We start from the raw sequence: 22,540 nt of genomic DNA, 5'->3' as shown, positions 1-22,540 counted from the left end.
TGTCAGACTTTGTCAAAAAAGCCCTCACTCTGTCCATGTCCTCACTCTAAGAACCAACAAAGCATATATTTAAACCATTGAGAAGAAATACGCATGCAATTTAAAATTCAGCAATAAGCCTGGTGAAGAAATGTGCTTCAGTAACATGCACAGTGAAATATTTAAAGTTTTTAAAGGTTTTTTATAGATATCGTTTACACTGTTCTGGAGTAAAAATATAAATATAAACAAAAAAGAACACTTGGATCGTATGTCAAAAGACACTTTAACACTGTCACAGTGAATGGGAAACTGTCCAGACTTTTGACTTTCGGTACTATATATAAAGGCTAAGTCCACAATACAGCACAATGATGCATCATCATTAAAGTTGCTCCAAGTAGCAAAAATAAATTTCATCTGCATAATGTTTTAAAGATGAGGAAAACAGTCACTGTGGTCCTCTGAGTATCTGAGTAGAAAGGTTGTGATCTCACAAAGAAACAAGAACATTAGATCCTCTCATGTTTAAATCTACTCTCTAGACATTTTGACTTTGTGATTTTTACTCTCTGATCTTTCTATTTTGTCTTTGTTGCTTCCTAAAATATGGACATGTGAATGTTGCAGGATTGTCTAACCTAACGAATAATATCTCTAAAAGCCCTGCTTCAATGTTCACATTGATTGCTGCCTGATTTGACCCACCTGGCTGACACACTATATAAGTGAGCGAGGGCGTTTCTTTTAGACTTTAAGAGGGCTTGTGTGAGGGTCTGTGCTGAAACACTGATGCACAGATTTAAACATGAGGTGTTTGCAGTGCAGTGCAGTGCAGTGCAGTGGAGTTTGAGGAGTTTGAGGCTCTCTCCTGTTTTTCTCACAGTCACCATCAGAGCTCATGAGGCTGAGGCTACTGAGCAGGAGATCTGAATATAGAGTTACTTACCACAGAGGTAGGAGTCTGCGATGAGGCTGCTTTATCAGTGATTGACAGAGTTTTAGGATGATGAAAGGAAATAAATGACCCGAGTCTGTTTACCTCCCCTCCGTCTCTTCTTCACAACAGAATCTCAATATTACCTCTGAGTAGAAACAAGCTGCAGTTAAAATCAAAGACATGCACCCACTTCAGCTTTAATTACCCAGACTAGGAACAAATCCTACCTATTCATGTTGAATATCCACTTCAATCAAAAATATATTCTAGGACCCACAAGCTGTATACTCAAGGACAACTAGTTAGGCTGGAACGTCCCTGAGGGTAAAATCATGTGACAAAAACATCTGAATGACACAATTCTGTCTAGTGGTAAAATTTGGACAAAACTAAATTCCAGCTTCTCCTGACACACAACACCTGTTTCCATTTCCACACCATCACAAGAACACTCCATGCATCCACCAAGTGTCTCTTAGGAAGACATTTGTTAACGAGTGTAACAAAGGATGAAAATAGCCACAAGGTTTTCACACTAAAAGCTTGTAACACTTTTCTATTTGATGCACTCCATGATTAGATGCATCCTGCCCACACACAGTGACTGTATCAGATGACAGACAGGATCTTAGTAGCTGGTCTACAGGTTCCCTCTGCAGAGTTGGTCAGTCTCATCTGATTCAGCCCTGTCACAATAAAGCAGGTGTCCATCAGTGTCTTTTTCTATCTACACATCTCATGCTTTGCACATTGCTACAAACCACATTCTTCAGCTCATTTCAATAATCCGGGAGGTAAACTCGATGGCATTGCTGTTGATCTTCATCCTTTTCTGATGACTGTATACCACAAACAATATTGGCACCATTAAATGCAATCTGCTTTTAGTTCTTTATCTTTCCATGAGTCAAAGCAGCTCAAGACTGAACCTGTGCTTCTCATTTTCATCTTTATGCAAAATACGCTTCATCCCTCAGACTACTGCAACATCAGCAACCCTAAAACTCTGCTTTTTCCTTCTGATATCCAAATGAACATTAGAAGACAGATGCTCCTTTTTTCCTCGGCAAAAAGCATAAATCTACTCTAACTTTTTCACAACAACACCGCAACGTCACACTGACTCCCATTCGATGATTTTGGTCAGATGTTAGACAAGATGTGAGGCCAACACTGCAGCCGCTGTCAAAAAAACATCAGATTTATAGTCGACAGCAAATCATACACTTCCCACTTGACACATTGTGACCTCTCCTCCTGTCTGGCTTCCTAAATATTCTCCGCAGTCGCTCTAACTCATCAAGAATGCTGCATTCAACCTTGGTTTTAAATTTTCCCACTGACTCCATCCATTTGCTCCACTGTCTGAAGTGTATTCAAAACCCCGGTGACAACACGGAAGAATGCCAAGCGAACAGTGCCTTTAGCCCAGACTCACTCAGCAGTCTGTGGTTAGTCACTACAGGCCGCTCAGCTGCCGTCTGTGTAGCAACCTGGCAGTCACTTCACCCAAATGTCGTCCCACCTGGCTTTTTTAAATGGTTTCCCCTCCAGTAAAGAAAGCAGTCGCTCTCTGTGTTGACTCTGACTAATATTCTAAAGAAATATTCGCACCCCATCTCCTCATGTTCTTTCCTTACTTCACACCTCAGAGTAACATTGATTAACTGTTGTCACAGTTGTTGTTTGATTAAATATCTCCTCCATTGACATAGTTAGGTGTTCCAGGTGACTGTCTGCCTGAAAAAGGACTTTTGAAAACTTCTCTGCATACTAATGGCACCAGCCCAATCCTGAGGGGGCGACAGCTGCAGCTTTATACAAGACTCTAGGCATTTTGTCACCTTCACTGACCTGTCAAGTCTAAAGAAGCCAACACTTCTCCTGTGACTCCGACCAAAAACAAAATCACTTTCAGTGTGAAGATTTCAACCTCCTTTTGCTTCTCATGCTCACATTTACCCTTTGAATTCTTCTGCTTAGTGAAAAATACAAATAACCAGTTTCCTGGAACCAGCTCAAGTCGACCTGCTGCTGTAATGCTAAGAGCCTCCACAAGAGGACTCTGTAAACCCAGTGTGTCCTATCTATACAAGGTGTCTGATCCTGCTCAGTACACTGACACGTAACACTGTAAAACAGACTTCCTCACTGTCTGGAATTGTGAAACATTTGTGGATATACCCTGAATGCTAAAATCCACATGTGAAGCATTTACCTTGCTGTGTTCCACAGGTGAGGCTATCAGCTGTAACTCTTGTCTCCAGCTCTTGCTGGAGCCATGCTCCATGCTAATTAGCAAAGAGCCAACCCTCCTGTTTGGCCTAAATTAATTAATCAGTCCTCATTATGCACACCGCTCCTCTGTAATTGCCAGCACAGACACAGTGATGAATGATAATATAGAAAACATTCTCATTAATGTGGAAAAGTGTGTGCCCACCCTAATAATGAGACAGCTCTCATCCACAAGAGGCTTTTGCCACTTAAACATGCATAACACATGCACACAAATAAACACCCTTTCACACAAATTACATGTTGACCGAGTCTTTAGGAGCGTTTTCTCAAGCTGAGCACACCAGACATGAGGGTAATGGAAGGGTGTGCGGGATCAGACAGGCTGTGGGTTTCTACAGCCCTGAAAGCCATGCATGACCAACCTTGTGATAAACTAGAGCTCGCCACAGCACCATTAATTTACAGCGAGTGGCCTCATGTGGCTCAGTTTAAAACAAACTTGAGGCTGGCGCAATTTAAAAAGAAATCTCTGAATGGAAATCACTTTACCTCCAATCAAACTTGTTTACTGCTGCATGGAAAAATCCCCTCTGATTTTTTTTTTTTTTTTTTTTTTTTTTTTTTTTGTCCTAGGTGCACTGGTTGACTTACAACATCAGTCATTAATCAGAGTCTTAATCTCCAGCTAAAAAAAACAAAAACAAAGGGGCAAGCAGGGCCGCACAAAGCCCATTGTGTATGATTGTGTATCCTTCCGTGATATTATTTCCTTTTTCATCTGTGGATCAAACTTGACTGATGGCTTATATCTGAGTGAAAGAAACGGTTTGGGACATTATGTGCATTGTGGCCACAAAACTGGGCCACTACAGCAACATCCACTTTCACCAAATCCTCCACTGACTCAATGCTACAGATACGAGGGAATCCCTGGAGTCGGTGTATTTCAGATGTAATTTAGCGACACATAAAAAAATCTGTTGGCTATAGGATCATTTTAATGCTATTCCAACATATTTGTTAATTTTATGTCGATATAAATTATCACTGATTTCTCTGATATATTCAATAATACAGTAACTTTGGGGTAAAACTAATACTGTCAATGAATCAATAAAGCCAAATTAAAATACAGTAATGTCTGATCGGGGGGGGGGGTGTATCCAGATTGAAGGATAAATGAAATGCTCAGTTTTGTTGTTTGAATACAAGTCAGCAAGGTTTTGTGGAACATCACAAAAAACCAAATAAAAGTTTTTTTTATTTTATTATTATTATTATTATTATTATAATTATTATTAATCTAGTTCTACAAAATATTTCGCTGCATTTGCTGCATTTTACAACATGTTTCCATTTTTTCTCAATAGCTTTTTCATTTTTTAAAGTATCTATTTATATTTTTTTGCTCATGTTTACATTGTATGAAACATGTTTCATTTAAGTTAAATAATCGTTTTACTTTTAAAGGAAAAAATTGTAGATTGTTGAAGTGTAGATGGAAATGTCAACCATGTGGTAGAGGCACAAAACTTAAAAAGGGAGGAAAAGGTCAGATGAAAATGGTGTGTGTGTTTTTCAAGTTGGTTTCCAAAGGAACAAGGAAAGCAAGATGATGATGATGATGATGATGATGATAATAATAAGGTATAAACATCATGTATTTTCTGTCTGCTACTATAGTTTACAATCTGTCTGCACAGCATCCAGACCCCATGTCAAAACAAAACCTTGTAATTTCTTCAAACCTCAGAAATATGTTTTCATTTCTTACAGTAAGAATGAGTGAGTGAATTAAGAAAGCAAAACTGGAGGCAGCAAATGCCTGCATGCATAAATAACCACAGTGACCAACAGCTAACAATAGCCTCTGTTTGAGATTTTGTCAGTGACTGTTTTTCTACAACCTCGGGCAGTATTCCCGCTGGTTTAATTTTAACCTCTCTGTGCCCTCTTGTGTGCAAGTGCTTCAGGCAATAACACAAATCGCTTATGCTGTAGTTTTTGTGCTCTCTGTAGGATGCATGTTCATTGAAATATTGTGGCAATCACTCACACAAGGCAAACAGATAAATCCATAGAAGATGAGCAAACAAAGATGGAGATTCTCAAGCATTTATGGAAACAGTTGGAATGGGAAATGTGTCCGTTTACACGTCAGAGCAATGACTGTGTGTGTGTGTGTGTGTGGTTGGGCCAGTCGTGTACAGTAAGAGTGAAGGTTAAATAGTTTGCCTATTTGCATCTGGATTAAATGAAATCTTTACAGTCATTGTGCTCAGGACAAACAAAAATCAGTTCAGCAATGTGCAGCATTAAGAAAAAAGTTCAATCAATAAAAGCAAAATATTTACAGACTCAAACAACAAGAATGAGTGGAGTGACCTCTACAGTCCAGTAGTGGTACAGTAGCAGCATATGGGCTGGTATGTGCAATATGACAGTAGTGCATAATGAGTGTGGGTGGGTCGGGTGGGGTATTTCTCACAGCAGTCACTCAGTCTTAGACATCTGTGTGCACGTGCATGTGCATTGTTTGTGTGTGTGTGTGTGTGTTGAATTACAGTTGGGAAGGCTGGATAAGTGGCTCAGTAGTTCACTGCCAGACCATATTCATTTCAAAGCCAACTCTGAGACACACACCAGGGAAGTGGGAGCAGGGAGGCTTACTGGCTAATCTGGTCAGAGAGTGAGTTGGAAGCTACACAGAATTCTTAATGTAGCGAATGGAGGGGATGGGGGGGATCTAATTAGTGACTGCACCCACAGAAACTCTTCCCCTTGTGCATGTCATGTGTGTCCAGATGAGAAACAAACCATGTGTGTGTTTGTGTCAGGAGATGGAGTGTTTAACATCCTGAGGTCAATCTGACCTCCTCTGACCTCTGTGTGATTTCTACTCTTACACCTGAGTGCTGTCTCTTACACTTGGATGTCAAGCATGATCCTCTTGTCCTCTTCCACATGGATGCCCCAGATGCAGTCCTGCCCCTTGTCGTAGGCCTCAGGCCAATTAGGAGACAACACCACACCGGCCGAGTCTGTGATCTCCCCACTGCACACAGCTGCAACACACACACACACACACACACACACACACACACACACACACACACACACACCTCAGATTGATGCTGAGAAACAAATGCATGCACTGCAACAGATTTCACATTAGAGAGGAAACGTCACATCATGCAGGTTGTGATGTGCAGATACCGATATACACTGATACATGAACTATGTGACTTCATAAGATGGTACCACAATCTTAATAAACAGCTGAAATGAAGAGTGCAAGGTCCATGACATGAAAACTGCATACTACCCCTGAACCACTTGGTGACCATGACCCACAGGAGCAGAAATTAAATTTCCTCATATCTAGCTTAACTAGAGAGCTTTTCAATTTCTCCATGGCAGAATGACTATGCTGGCAACAAAGAGCGGGAGTAAGGTCAGCATGTCGTGTGGGAAGCATGTGAGAGGGAAGGAGGCGAAGGGAAGGGCTCAGGGGTAGATCACTGTTTAGTATGGTGTGTAGTCTTTGCAGCACGGCAGTGTTCATCTTAGGCCAACTATTGTATGCCTTTAATCTTGCGCTCTTCTAAAATCTGCCCTGCAAATACACATATCAAAGTAAAATCATTGTTACAGTTTCAAGAGGAAATTTAACACGGATCAGAGGAAAGCAGCTTAGGAAGATATAGTTAACTGCCAGTGGTGTTTAATGTTTGAATAAAAAGACTTCACTAACCCTGCACTGATCAGGCAGACAATGAAAGCCTCAGGTCTTTAGCCACTCTAAGTTCTTCACCAGAGGAGGCACATTTTCATAAAAGATCTAATGTCGCACTATTACTGGATCAGATGAAATGTGTTGACTCACCCCTACAGGCCGGCTCAGTCTCATTCCACTGTGGGTTTTGTGCGTCCACACACTCAATCACCACAGAGCCTTGCTCTAGCGTGTAGCCAGGGTCACATGAGAATTCAACCACTGCTCCCACACTGTAAGTGGAGTCACTGCTGCTGAAGTTGCCGTATTTCACAAAAGGCTCGTAGCACATTCCTTTTGCAAAAGCTGTGGGACACAGGAACTGCATTAATACCTTGCAGTGTAATGTTGTTCGTTAGCAAACTCTGCAATCTGCCTGAGCAACTTGCCTTCGTATCTGATGGCTGCGCCAGTGGAAGTCACTGTCCCGTCTGTGGTGAACTCTATAAAGAGGTAACGTCCGGTGCTGAGCACACCCTCGTTGGGCAAATACTCCACCTCATAGGAGTCGTACACAGGGGGAGAGTCAATGTTGTTGCCATTCTTAATCATCAGCCTAAACACACACACACACACACACACACACATTAAAAGACATAAGCCTTGAAAGGTAAAATAAGCATAAACGAAGTTACAACCCATCTGAGAGCTGCTCACTGTTCCAATGTTGGTTGTAATAACTTTGTGATAACATTCTTCAACACTTGGTAATGAGGTGAATGGTCATGTGTGACGATAGCCATGTGGATCAGTGAAGAAAAATGTAATGCAATTGCAGTTTCTTTCCTCTCACTACCTTCTGTAGTCCCTTCAATTCCTTCGCTTGATAGAACACTGTTAAGGGATTATAATGATAAAGGGTCCTTTCAAATCCATCTGTCACTCCCTGAAGATTTTGGTTATTTATAGCCTCGAGGGTTTTAATGCTCTATCCACAGGCACACTGTTATTCAGAAAATGAGTTTAAAGCCCTGGTGCCATCTATTAGCTGAAGACAGACACACATACACACACACACACACACACACTCTAACTGTGCACTCTTACTCTCGATGTGATTTTAGCATTATGCATACGCCACCTGTCATCGTCCTCTGCCAGAGCCACCTTCTCAAAGTGAATGTGAAGCCTGTGGCCTTCAGGGACCTCCAGGACCCAGTGGCACGTCAGATTGTTGCTGTAGTTGCCAGGGAAACCAGGAGAGACAATACGGCCATAGGTAGCATTTTTTATCATTCCCCCGCAGGATGCTATATGGGAGGAGAGAGTGAGAGGAAGAAGACAAAGAGTTGGAAGGTAGGACTAGGTGAGAAAAGTAATGACACCAACTATGGTAGGGGTTTCGGAGAAAAGCCCCTGTCTGAGAACAGATATCATCAGTATCCAATGGACTGTGGCTGGGACTGCACTCGGTGGCTCAACCTGGGTGTAAGTGTGTGACTGTGTGTGATGGACTTGTAAAGAGAACAGCAAAACAGCAGCAGTAACACTATCAGTTCAGAGCAGCTGCAGGCAGGCGCACAGAAACGCTGGAGCTGGCAGATGAGCCTTTACCAGCAGGAGAAGGATTGTCATGCAGCCCAGTTCTAATTAAGGCAGCAGGTCCAATGGCCTTGTTTTGCACCATCTCCAAAGAATAGCTCCCTGCGCTGCTAATCACATGCAAACACACTCATTTGGCCTCGGAGTGTAAGTAATCAACTCAGCAGGAGACAACCTCGTGAAAGCTTTCGTTAATCAAAATCACCTGTATTAGAGGAAAGCTGAAGAGAGAGCGAGTTGCAACATATATCCCTCCTATTTTTAAGATCCTATTTTCCACATAATTTTAACTTCATTTGTACTCGGCAAAAATGTTTTTGGTTACATTATACATATGATATATATACATTTATAACTTGGTTATATATACATTTGGTCAAATCTAATTACAGATAAAATTGTGAAAGTCTGCCCCCAAGTCACTGTTAACTACTGAAACAAAATCATCCCAAAGGTTACAGTTATAGTCCCTCATTGGTCTGACATGCTCCTTTTATTGATGAGTTAATGTGTGTCTGGGAATGAACCGGTCCGTCTTACCCACACACTGGGGCTCCTTCCCACTCCAGTAAGGTGTGGTTGCATTGCGACAGGTGAGCATTTTGGGGCCTTGCAACTTGTAGCCGGTGAAACAGCGGAAGTAGGCCTCTCCTCCAGCGTGGAGGTGTGTCACCGACACTTCCCCACCAGCTGGCTCTTTGGGGAACGCACAGCTCAGCACGAAGGCTAGAGAGGAAATGGAGAGAAAATGTTTTTATCTTTGTAAAATCATCTGAATCTGAAATGTGCTCTACTGTATGAATGCTGATGTGGCTGTTTTAGTACTGTCAGTAAAATGTGTTCAGTGTGATGCTTGGTGCTGAGGTCTGTCCACTGTGTAATCTGTGATGCCCAGTAGTGATTAGACAGAGAGAGAGTGGGAGAGTTTTTAGAAACTGGAAGCACGTTCATGCTATAATGCAATGCAATTATATCCAAACTCAGCTAATTACCCTGATGATCCTGATGATGAACCACTTTATCAAGAGACCCGCTTTGTCTAACTTCATTTTTTATCACAACTTGAAATGTTCTTCCACGGTCCTGAGGCTCCAGGGAGATTTCATGACAAACTAAGTTTTTAGATATCTAATTTCCCAGGAGCCAAAGTATCATTCAGGACAAAAGTCCAATTCTCGCCAAAATAAACAGCCAGCAATGTTCACTGGCTCCACAACATAATCCTCTGTGTCCTGCATTGTGTATAAAACCTTGCTGTTTCGTTGCATTGTTGACCGTGTTGTCTCTGCTTCAAACCACTGAGCACCACACACATTTATATAAAAAGAGTTTCCCATTAATAAATCAGGTGTGTGTGTGTGTGTGTGTGTGTGTGTGTGTGTGTGTGTGTGTGTGTGTGTGTGTCTATCTTTGTAGGAATCTGGCACTGACATACCTTAACCCTAAAACCAACACTTAACCCTCCAACAGCCATTGTAACTTGTGGGCTCCAGCATTTGGACCCACAAATATAACAAAACACACACACACAGCCTTACAACCAACCCTCAGCTTTGTTTATGAACACTCCAGCTCTTAATTAATTGCAGTTTACCAGTATATACAATATGCAAATGTATAGAGACATGTTTGCAGCACAACAGTAATTAACATCACTGTGTGGTCCGGTGTAGAGCCTCTGCAAATACTTTGACAAATGGAAATGTTGCAGAACAGTTGAACATCATAGCGGGTCTGTAATGTGATAGCTGGAAGAGGAATTGCTTCTGTAGTGGCTGTCACAGAGTTGAGATTCCAGCAGGGTAAGATCAATGTCCCTGGACTTGCTTTGCATTGTTGTCCTGTCACTGCTTTAAACAAATGGTGCAGGATGGGATGGAGCTCACATGGATAATAGAGTGAACTAACCAAGTCTGTAATGGAAACTATTAAACAACCTTTTCTCCCTGTCTAATAGCCACACTGTTCTACCTCATTAGTGCGGGCACTTTAATGAGCAGACTAAAACTTTTAAACTTCTGGAAATGTGTGAACAACGTAACAAGCAACATAATTGGAGCCACTATGGCTTGTGTTACAACAACAGTGTAATTGTGTAGCCGCTAAATTACAGGGACCTTTTTAAAAAGCTGAAACTTTACTCCAGCTTTGCAAGTTGCATGCCGGTGTTACAGCATAATGGAGTGCATGTAAAGCCAAAATAAGAATGAATAGAAGAAGAAAACAACAAGGGAAAGGGCAGCTGGGAGAGCTGTCTGTGTTCAATTCATATTTGGATATATTAAAATTCATATTTGCAGTCTTAAAAGCAATTATGATAATAATCGGGCATGGGCCATGTTGGGTAAACACCTTAATCTACTTATGTAAATATGATTAAGTTGGTGTTTAAAGAATTAAGATGTGGAACACTTTCAGCTGTTTGGTGTGAGCCTGTAAAAAACTCCACTAACCTGTCTCATGGCTTGATTCTTATCCAATTGAACTGCATCATAAAACTGCTCACTGCTTGTCTAGTTGTATGAACCAATGAGGAAGAAATGGCAAGATCTTATCAGCATTTAAAGTTAGTATTTGCTGAGGAAGCTGAAAATCGTTGGTTGGGTTGGTTAGGTTAGGTTGTTTATAACATGTCTGACCCAATCTAAATTTTTCTGATAAAGTAAACAACCAGCCAAGAACATCTGTGAATAGACTGTGACTCTGGTCCCTCAATAAAAAGAGCTAAAAGCCTGGCCTCTCACCATCACGAGTTTAGAGCTGGGGAAGCAGCAGAAGCTGACACCTGATAGACAGGCTCTTTGGTCCACCGTGTGAATGCTTTCATATGTTTTGGTTGTGAGGTCTTTGCATCCACAGATGCTGAGCAATTGGAGGTTAAACAGGACAAAAAACACGGGACACTGTAGCAGGTTGGATTTGAACTGCTTTCATTCCAGGCAGCCATTTGTGGATGAAAAACATCACTTTACTGATGTCTCTCACATTACCTTGAAGCTAAATTGGATATTCAAAAATGTCACTCTATCAATCTTTGAACTTGAACTCAACGGAAAATGGGCCTAAATGGATAATGGCCATAAAGGCTTGTGAAACTGCCCCCATCTACAATGTTTTAATCTACTGACTTAGGTTTTCCTTTTATACAAGCCACTGGTTTCCACCGTAATGAAATGGGCCTTTCTTTTGCAGTAAATCAGTGAGCCACAGGGACGAGGTGCGCTGCTTCTGGGTCATCCATTCAATTCATGGTTTATCACTAGCTCCAATGAACCTAGTTATTGCCATTATCATAGCAGCATTTACATCCCTATTGAGCATGCAGTGGGAGAGCCAGAGGCAAATATTGTGGAGCCAATTCCTGAAGTATTAAATTACGTGCTGCCTCCATTCCAGTGGATGTGGTGCTGGGCCATAAAGTCTGATTGTTTTGCCATTACAAATAATAGATCCACAGTGCAGGCAGCCAGGAAGATTAGCTGATGGCACCGTAGGGCCACAGGAAACAGATGTGGAGCTTATGTCTTTTAGTTATTGTTGTAGAGGAGAGGAAATAGTCAGATTGGTAATATTCAGGTAAACCCTCAGTTTCGACTAGTGTGGACGAGACAAAAGATAAGTGTCCACTACATAAGAGTGCTGCCATAATACTGTTGAATACTGTTCATCTGAGGAAGGTGCAGGGTACAATAACATGTACATTATCTGAATTACATAGAACTACATACTCTGCTATGATTCATATTTAGTTGAACATGTTTTCACACATAAAATCTGGGTCTGAAGCTCATCTCCTCTTACTTCCTCATTGAGAAATCTGGATCAGGCCTTGAGCCCCGCCCACTACCCGCCTGCTCCAGGTGGACAGGTGAAAGAGCAGAGAGCATCAAGATGGTGAGAGGAGGAAACATCAGAGAGTCTCAGCCACATGTCTGAGCCTCAGTCAGAACCAGACTCAGAGGAGGAGTCTGTTGAGACCAGAACCAGAGACTAGCAGACGGAGCAGAACCGTTAGCGCAGTTAGCATCTTTTATTTGTTGTTTGTTAGCTTGTAACTGTCAGTGGCTGACCCAGTGTTAGCGGTTGTGCTAATGCTGACTCTCACTATCTCTGTACTGACAAGGTTTCAGGTGTATTTAGCCCCGCCCCCCGTCCCCACCGGTTGACATGATTGGTTCCTCAGGTCTGTGACGTATGAAACCCTGAATCTGTGTTTATGAGACTGTCTTTGGTTCATTGCAGTTCAAGGTGGAAACACTGAGTCATGGTGTTGATGGTTATTTCATTATCATATGTCTGTTATTATATGGACACATGGTAACACTTGATTTTCATTGGAAGGTCTTTAACTTAAGATAAAGCACTACTGTGGTGATGGCCACTCTGGTGATTTCTTTGGTAAATAAGATTTCCATTTTTAAATACTTACTTTGCTTTAATATAATACGTGTATAATGGCAGTAATATTTATGCTCACTGTGGACCAGTAAAAAAAAAAATCATCCCACTTCCATATTAGAAAGAGGACATCACAAGTCCAAACATGAAACACTGGGATCAATGCTGCAGTGACATACTGTTACTTTGTTTAAATATTGTTTAAAATCGGTGTCCTTAAAAAGATTACAATTAGTGGGGAAAATAGCTGAAAGCCTTGGGGACTTAAATGGCATGGTTTTAAATTTAGAAAGTTGCTTTATACACTATACAAGTAGCTTGTCATAACCAATGTGTAATCACAAGACATCTGAACATGAGCTAAATGTTTTTTTCACTTTGTTTTTGTCATTTCACAGAACTCGATCACAAGAGTTCAAGAGCAACACATCCTGTCTTAGTTTCTCTCTCTCTGTCTAATCTGTGCACCAGAAATGGATTTTTCCTGCATTTTATAGTTTCTGTTTAAATTGCTTCCTGCCCTTTCTCACCTATCTGAATTTAAGTGTCCTTGTTTAAAATATGGAACCACAAATGTGTATTTTGGATTCGATAATGAGTTCTAGTTTTTCAGCCCTCTCTCAAAAGTCACTAAAGATCAACTTTTGGAAATCATTTAAAGAAAGTCGACATTTCCTGAAAGAGTACTTGGTGCAACTCCTGCATTCACCCACACATCGCTGCCATTAATGAGCCTCATTCTGCTGTGTGCACATTTTTCATTTGCCTGAGTAGTTCCAAGTGAGAATGCTGCTCTTCAACCAATAATGGACAAATATTGTTGACTAGGGCACAATAGATGAGGTGAGGAAGCCAGCAATAGCAAGTTATCTACCACATTTGGACAAACAAATAAAATGCATTTCAATTTAGACCTAATAAACTGTTGCACTCTTAAATTTCAAGTGTTGAATCCCTTCCGGTAGAGAGCTGGAATGGGATCAAACTCTGCAAGGTGAGGGCAGGAGATAATGAAATGGTGTGGCAGGAAACACAACACAAATAATGAAAAGTAGGTCCGATTGTTATTATATTTAATGGGGAGAATATTATCCACCGTGTGTTGCATCAGCATTCAGAGGATTAAATGTGTGTCCACGGAGAAAAAATCCCATGCTGATGACTGGTCATATATTGTTAGCTGTCTGATGCGCTGACAGCAGTCCTGCAGTTATAGCAGGTGACTTGTGGGAGCTTGTGACCATCGCTGTAAATAAGCCTTATGTCCTGGTTGTGCACCAGAGCATTACCTTTTACAGGGAGATCAATAGTGTTGTCTCAGGGAAAGTGATCCACTTGTAAAAAGCCAGACCAATGTTCTGCCATGATCTGGCCTATTGATATTTATGTGGTTAGGTTAAAAACTCAATTTTAATGGTCATTTACTCAATAAACTCTATTAAAAAGAAATAACTTTGGACTGGAGGTGGCATCTCATCAATGCTGCTGAGAAATTGTGGCAAATGGTGAATCACTGCCAGTGGCACCGGCTCTCTGGCCACCTCACTTATCAGCCCAGCTTATTACAGCCAATCATTAATTTCTGTAGGAAATCATTGCCATTGGCAATGTCATGAAATATGTCCCATTTTAATTCAAAAAATCCTGAAATGACAATTCAAGCTAACCTATAGATGTAAAGAGGTCAGATATGATGATGAGGCTGGTTCAATTCCATCATAATTTAACTACAATTTCAAACGAAGTAACTTCTAATTAGGAGTACAATGGGTCTTGGGATGTGCACATTTACATGTGCAGTGTTACATTTAATTATTAGTTCCTACAGTGCTCATGCATACAGATGATTTTCCTTCTTAAATAAATGGCAGCATTCCTTGATCCTTCTATTTCTTGCCAAAAACTAGCAAAAATATTGTGCCAGTGCTGTGATTAATCTGTTATGCTTTCAGAAAAATAATCAAACATTAAAATTCCTTATAAGAACCTTATAGGATAAAGTATCCTCTCGACACTCGGATGCATTGTTGCACAGTAATCTTAGTTTTAGGAATTTCTGCCAATCCTTGTTACAAAAAGTCAGTTTAGGTTTTCACATTGCAAGTTGTAATAAACCTGCAAATAAGGAATATTTAACATTTTAATAAGGAATATTAATGTCAGTGATGAAAATGCTGTCAATTTAATTTCAGGGAGAATATGAGCTTGAACTGATTATTATTATTTTCTGTAATAACTTGGACAACAACTCTTTAATAATTGATGTCATTGATGCTTCGTGTGTGTGTGTGTGTGTGTGTGTGTGTGTGTGTGTGTGTGTGTGTGTGTGTGTGTGTGTGTGTAAATTTGGATTTACAGAGCCAAATATCAATTCTGGTTATTTTCCTACCAAAACATTTGGGTTGTGAGGAGAAAAACCTGTATATGCTAAACTTATAAATATCATTTCCCCAGCGAAGAATCCTGACTGTGTGCACACACTGTTTACACTCAGGATGCACTAACTCATGTGTAGCGTTAACGCCATATTTTAGGATTTACTCTCGTTGAAATGGGGCACCAGTCCTCTGGGAGGACAACAATGAATTACTTCATTGCCAAATTTATCAATCTCATATCGGAAGCCATGACTTCTCGATTCAATGGATCTCCAGTCTCTACGTCAAAAGAATACAACAGGACAACAACTGGGTGTGAATAAAGGAGTTTATTAACTAAACTACTGTCTACAGAGTAAATGCAAGGTGTAATAATCATAAAGATGAAAATAATAATGAAATGAGCAGTGTGATGAGTTGGCAATGGTGGGAGAGAATATGTTATGGCTATACACTATGGCTATACAGCTAATGATACTACATCTACGAATAAATATTGCTATATTTCGACATCAACCCAGTCATGAGCAGAGTGTTAAGACCGGCCTACTGTGAGTTGTGCTGCAGCTGAAGACCCTCGGCTGGAACCCAGGTGGCTGTGGTTGCCGTGGTAACCCCGGAGACGCGGGATCCAGGTGGATTCTCCTGGAGGCCGTGTCCCGTTATCACGATGACGGATTCTGCCGGTGTCTCAGCGGTTCAGCTCTGGTGGAGTTTGCCAGGAGACTTTCTGTCTCGGGCACTCTTGATTTCTGCTCGGCTTCTCTGCAGGCGGTCGTGCAGATGTTATCTGCTGGTGTCTCTTGCGGGTTGATGCGAAATAACTCTAATGCTCTTCACTTTGGCTGGATAACTTTAGAGGAGACTGGCGTTGACCAGATGACTCTAAAGTTGTCAAAATCTTCAAAAAGGAAAACTTGATGATGATTAAAAGTTACAAAATTACTCTGAGGCACTTCTGTTGCTTTGGTTCAGTTGGTCTTGACTTGGCTTATAAAAATAAAAGATCGCGCATGTAGACAAAAATCATGTTACTTGGAGCTTGTGGCAAAGAAAAATAAAAGACGCGAAAAGTGCAAAAATGACTAAGAGCCATGAGTTTGTGGCTAGCAGCTTAGAGCTAAGAGTTTACATGGCTACAGAGCCGGGCTTTGAGCCGGGACTCTGAACTTTGAGCAAAGATCTCAGCTTCTAGTTTCTGCATCGTTCCTCGCTTCTCGCATCTTCTTGTCTTTAGGCATTTGCTTTTGGCTTAGGCTATTTGGCTTTTTGCTTTTGGCTTTTGGCTTTTGGCTTTTGTTTTTTGGCAATGTGTGAATTGTTCACGACTGTTTTATCCCCTGGGGGCTGGCGCATGTTTCAGGGGCGTCACCCATCTTCTCCTGTGTTTCCACTTGGAGAAGAGAGTAATTTTCCACTGAACTTTGGAATAATTTAATTCTAGAGTTTACTTATAAACTCGCACATCCGTCTTCCACCATGACCACAAAACATTAAGTGAAATAACATATAAAACTACTTGCACTAATAATGGCAGAGAGGAGTAATAGGAGTGTTGATTTCATATTACATCCTTCAAACCTGGAATTAATCACGATACAAGTGGTTAATTGATCAAACAACAATATAAACATTTCCCAAAGCTAATAGTCTATAAATGTGGATTACACAGCAGTTCTTTGACTGTAATAATAATAATATAGACATCATGGATGTCATGTAGTGTGTGTTCCCTCGTGTGAAGGATGCTGACAGTATGGTCACAGGAAGGACATTGTCTTAAAATCTACATGTTACATTTCAAACATTCTATGGGATAGAAGTTTGGGGTTAAACTATTGCATAGGAACATCTCATGAGTTAGGGAACAGTTAGATATTTAATTTTACATTCTTCCTTAGATCTGTGTCTGTGAAGAGAGTTCTGCTGGTCACTACCCAGGATTGGAATGTGGGTTGTAGTTTATGACTCTTATCTAGAGAGGGACAGAGGAAGGGAGGTTGGTGTGTGTGTTCATGCATGGCACAGACAGGCCAGGATTCACACCTTAGTGTTAATCAGTCCTTTTGTTGTTACTTGTCCTATACAAGAAACAATCAAATATCATTAGACAAAGTCTTATTGTTACAAACTGGAGATTTTGCCTATATTCTCCAGTTGTCTGGTGTCCATTGGTTGATCCTCTGGAGCGGACCCTTTGACCTTTGGTCTGGTTCTGTGTCGTTCGGACATGCTAAAAGCATGGTCTGTTTGTGGAAGAGGGGTCCTTTATCCCTGTTTCCTATCAATTTGATAGTTTGATGGTGGGAAGAGTCGCAAAGTGTCAGTTGTGGGTCCGTAACTCTGTATGTCCTTATAATGAACTTCCTTAATGGCTTGTGACTGATGCCAGGCCACGCATGTACGTTACACATGTTTATGTCGTTAGCTTCATGCATGATTTATATTTTAAAACTATATGGAAGCTGCAGTGTCTGTGTGAAGACATTATAGTTAAATGGACACATTAATACTCCCTGTTCCAGGTGAAGGTGTGTGTATGTAGTGAGGAAAAGATAAGGATTTACATGGGATGTGGTCTTCCCCTCTCCAGCTCCACACTCTCTACATTAAAACACACTCACAGTCATGTTCCACGTGTCAGGCTGCTGCTGAAGTTTATAGAGGCATCCATCAGTCTGCCATCGCAGGCCCAGCCAACGCTGCAGCAGATATTAATTACCCTGAGCTGAGATCCATCTCTCCACAGCTCTGTCCCCTTCTCCATGCTTGTCCAATCACATTTCTCACAGCCCATTATAAAAGACAAGGTGATACGCTGATTACCAAGGGGAGGATCACAAATTGAAATATCTTCTGTGTCTCCAATATGTCCAGTCTTCAGGAAATCTGCTCGTTGCACTTTTTCTCATTAGTGGAACTAAATCTGTTCCATCAAATTACAAACCAAATAAATTCAGCTAACCCCACTCATCTGATCTGTTTTTATATGCTTATTGCTGGTGTAACCCAGGGTATTTTCTGTAGCTTCAGTTATAGATTTCCCTAAATGCCACTTATGCAGATAATCGGTAAACCCTGTAAATTACTGATGTTCCCTGAATGCATCACAGGCAGGTCAGCTAGAGGGCTGCCTGCGGAGAAGTATCCGGTAGTGGTGTGCGATACTGCATATTTTGGTATCGATCCGATACCAAGTAAATACGGGCCAGTATCGCCGATACCGATACTGATACTTTTCAATAAATAAGGTGGATGCGTCATTGAATTGCTAAATCTCAATTAATTTTGTTTTTCGTGATGTTTCCTTTTTTATTATTAAATAGTTAAAACCCAGGACAGAATTAGAATAGAAAATGCTTTATTATCAAATTTTTTTCAGAAAAATCTTAAATAAATAAATAATGTTTTCTTTTGGATGGTTTTTTATATGTTTATATAAATTGGTAGTGTTTCCACTATACCTGACTAGCTTTTTACAAATCCCACATTTTGCTGTTGTCTCGTTTCGGCTTGAAAATACAGCCACACGGCGCTCCTCTTCCTCTCTGCCATTCTTCTGTTGTATTTTCTCTGTGCGTGTGCTGATGAACCTGAGCCGGCAATTTGCTTGTTTGTTTGCTTTGCGCGTGTAAGTCACGTCACGTGACTCACATGACGGCGCAACATCTAAACACAAGAGGGGGGGGGGGAGCAAAGTGTGCCTGCTCTGCGCTGACACAGGAGCGGCGAGTCCGGCGACCTGGCTGTTTCCTTTTGCAGAAACCGCAGCATTGCAAACAAGAGCGGAACTTAAAGTAAAGAATCGATCTCACCAGGCTGGTATCGATCCGATACCGATACCGACTTGGTATCGATACTATCGATATTTGGATCGATCCGCCCACCACTAGTATCCAATCTTCCCTCAATGATGCAGCGTACGCAACGCAGGCATGGCTGTCTTTGTTGGAAAGAGTGAAATAAGTTTTTTAAAGTAAGATTCAGATAAGTTAAAACTGAACGGGTGTATCGCCAGAGAGAAAGAAAACTAAAGCTGCAGGGTCGCTGTGGAAAGAGGAGCGCATGAGAAACTCTGGCAGGTCATTTTTTGTTCTTGAAGCCAAGAGAGACTGAAAATTAAAGGGGAAAAACTAAAACGGACAATTGAACTGATAACTGAAACATAAGTGTATTTTGGTCCACTTGTGGATACATTTAAGTTGTGTATGAAGCACTGAGAATTGAATATTCCTTTATTTTCCAACCACTACGAATTTTGGTGAACTATTAATTTGTGTTTATCCTATCTTTATGGTATTTTGAGTTAAAGATTTGAGTCAAACAATCTTGTTCTTTTGAAGAGGTACTTGAATGTATATGAAGAAGGTATTTGAGAAGTGATATGCCATGATATGGCATTTTAATAATTACATTCTCCATCTTTTTCTACTAAGTCAGTGGTTGTGTGGGTTGGAGGCCTTATGCCTCTCCTCGTAGAGTCTTTTACTGCCAATCTCCTTACTGAACCTAGTGAATAGTGAACGTAGAACCTGAGTAAGCCTGTAATCATATTGAACTGTGAGGTCTTTGGGCTGAGGTATTTCAGAGAACCCCAGATTTAAATATTGTAGATACTTAAGCCAAGATCAGCAGTATAGGAACCCTACTAAAGGGGAAGGTGACGTGCAGGTTACACTGGCAACAATTACAATATGGAAAGTGGTCCAGGTTAAAGTGTTTTATAACAATGGATATAATGAAGTGCAGAGGGACATCTACTGTAGCATCAGACAAAACGGAAACAAACACTTCATAATCTGAAGGTCCATGTGAAGATGAAGCCCTCTTTGTATGAAATACATTATTCTGAGCCAATATCACTCAGTGTTGACCATGAAGTTATAGACGGTGAACAGCCCAGGGTCGCTTCTGCCTATGTGGTGCCCAAGGCCAGACATCCTCTGACACGCCTGAGAGGACCGATCTGCCCACAGCCACATCATTTAATGATACTTATTATTGTTGTTTTTTTTGTTTTTTTTTTATATCCTAGGTTGTTGATGGGTACATTAACATGTACATCATTGTCCCTGCTCTGACAGTGTTATCATGGTGCTATGCACATATTTGGGATATGACATGGAACATAGGAAACCTGAATATTCATATATTACAGGAATCACCAGTCTCTGACTTTCACTTGATGACCTGATCTACACATGATGAAATGCAGTAGCAGAACCATAATTAGTTATACTTGAATTTCATTCAGGGTGTTTATGATCACAGCTTTTAGCATTACATCTTTTCTTTAACAGGTGACTGACCAGTGCTTAAGGCAAATATGCACCATATCTAGGTTATTGTCTTACCCTAACCCTGTTTTCATTCCCATACAGAAATGTCATATATGACATATATGTCCCTATATCAGGAGTGATATTGCCATATATGTCACCTGTAAAGAGATATATTATCACATATATTCATCCTCTCCATATATGAAGATGTAAGTTCATAACGTATATGAAATACTCTTAGTAAAATCTGTATATGTACATATGTTAAAAAATATGAAGATTTTTTTATTGTATGATTGCATCTATGTTAACAATATACTGTATATATAATTCATATGTGGTTTATTAAAACAACATACCAACAACAAAACTGTATATGCTTATATATGTTTTTCTTATTAATTGTGTATATGTATGTATGTGTGTGTGTGTGTGTGTGTGTGTGTGTGTGTGTGTGTGTGTGTGTGTGTATATGTATGTGTGTTTGTATGTGTGTGTGTATATATATCTAGATATATATATCTAGATATATATATAGATATCTATATATATATAGATATATATATCTATATATATATAACATTTGCGTATGGGTCATATTTGAAATATGATGTGGGTGTTGGTAAGCAGAAGGATAAGGGACGATCATTGTCCTTCATGAAGCAGCCCCCTTATACAGTGTCTCCACTGGATCTGCAGACTGCTCAGCACCAAGTGCATGTTGTAGTGCAAGCATTGGGTTTATTTAATAGTGAATTGTTCATGGATGGATAGATGAAAATGTCTTTTAACAATACAACGGAGTCACAGAAATAGAACAAGGTGTTCATCTATAAATCAATAAATATGGAAAACCATGTCCCATAAAATTATCCTGAATAATGTTTACTAAAATGCAAAGGGGAGAAGTGAAGGAGAAAAGTGCACCTGACAGGGTGATGTATTCTAACTCTTTATCACCTTCTGTCCCCATCTATGCATCACCCTGTATGATCTGCACTGACCCCTCACTGTCGTCTTTCAGCCCGACCACACACCGATGTTCACACATCCAGCAGAGATGGGCTGATTTATCTCACGTCAGCGCCGCTGTTTTGACGGTCGCTTTCATTTCCCAGCTGATGAAAGTGCCATAGTAATACGGTGGAATGAATGTTTTGTCCACCAGCTTCCACCATCAACTCAAATCGATGGGGCATGTAATTGGTGGCCACTTTGTGTGATTGCTAAGATAAACAGACATTGTTGCGGACACGGAAGATCAATGTCACGCACAAAACAAGCGAGGAGGGGGGCGCGGTTTATGGGCCATCATATTCACCAACAACAAACAGTAACTATATCCACCCACAGGGTTTATGCTGCCAGACACTATTGTACTTACAATTTGATCAGATTTAATATTTTGCTCTGCATAGTTTTAATCTCGGCAAAGGCCAGCTGGATCTAGTGCTCACAGAACAAGCTTGAACATGTTCATCTGAGTAGTGAGCTTGTTTCCTGTCATCTTTCAGCCTACTTGCTAACTCAGCAGGACAACAGATGCCTCACGCTGTGCAGGTAGTTTAAGAGATGCTCTTTCACGCAATTCTCTTTTTGGGATTGTGGAATAAAAGAAAACAGGGACATACATGCACTCAGTAAATAGAATGAAATAGAGGTTTATAATGGACATTGTGGGAAATGATAATCCTACACATCATATGATTTTATGATCACGTTTTAATATAACTGCAGTAGTGTATACTTTCAGTAAGCTGACCACTCTGACCGAGCTCTGCATAAGAGTGAGACCTTATTACTCCTTTTTGAACTAAAGTGAGCATGACAGATTAAGGCAGAGACAGTTCTTCATATCTCTTCCTCAGTTGCAACCTGATGAGAGGTGACGCAGAAGAATCTCTGCTTGCTGGCATTTCTGTAAATAAAGGTTTTCTCACGACCCAAATTAATGTACCCATTTGTTCCTTTGGCTGGCACCACCGAAAGCAACCACCACTGAGAA

At 40.6% G+C, this 22,540-nt stretch overlaps 1 protein-coding gene across 1 annotated transcript in view; it reads right to left on the bottom strand.

Annotated features, from left to right (window-relative positions):
- Positions 1 to 22,540, bottom strand: part of LOC111222370 (seizure protein 6 homolog) — an 85,449-nt gene that overhangs the window by 5,729 nt on the left and 57,180 nt on the right. The window contains exons 5-9 of the mRNA XM_022746081.1: positions 9,018 to 9,203; positions 8,017 to 8,185; positions 7,325 to 7,491; positions 7,047 to 7,241; positions 6,087 to 6,225 (exon numbers count right to left, since the gene is read on the bottom strand). Of these exons, the coding sequence (XP_022601802.1) occupies positions 6,087 to 6,225; positions 7,047 to 7,241; positions 7,325 to 7,491; positions 8,017 to 8,185; positions 9,018 to 9,203 (856 nt within the window). The remainder of the gene's footprint in view (positions 1 to 6,086; positions 6,226 to 7,046; positions 7,242 to 7,324; positions 7,492 to 8,016; positions 8,186 to 9,017; positions 9,204 to 22,540) is intronic.

This window comes from Seriola dumerili, unplaced genomic scaffold (assembly GCF_002260705.1).
Source record: "Seriola dumerili isolate Sdu_G_001 unplaced genomic scaffold, Sdu_1.0 BDQW01000091.1, whole genome shotgun sequence".
NCBI lineage: Eukaryota > Metazoa > Chordata > Actinopteri > Carangiformes > Carangidae > Seriola > Seriola dumerili.
Note: the sequence above shows the minus strand (reverse complement) of the source record. Positions and strands in the feature narration are given on the sequence as shown.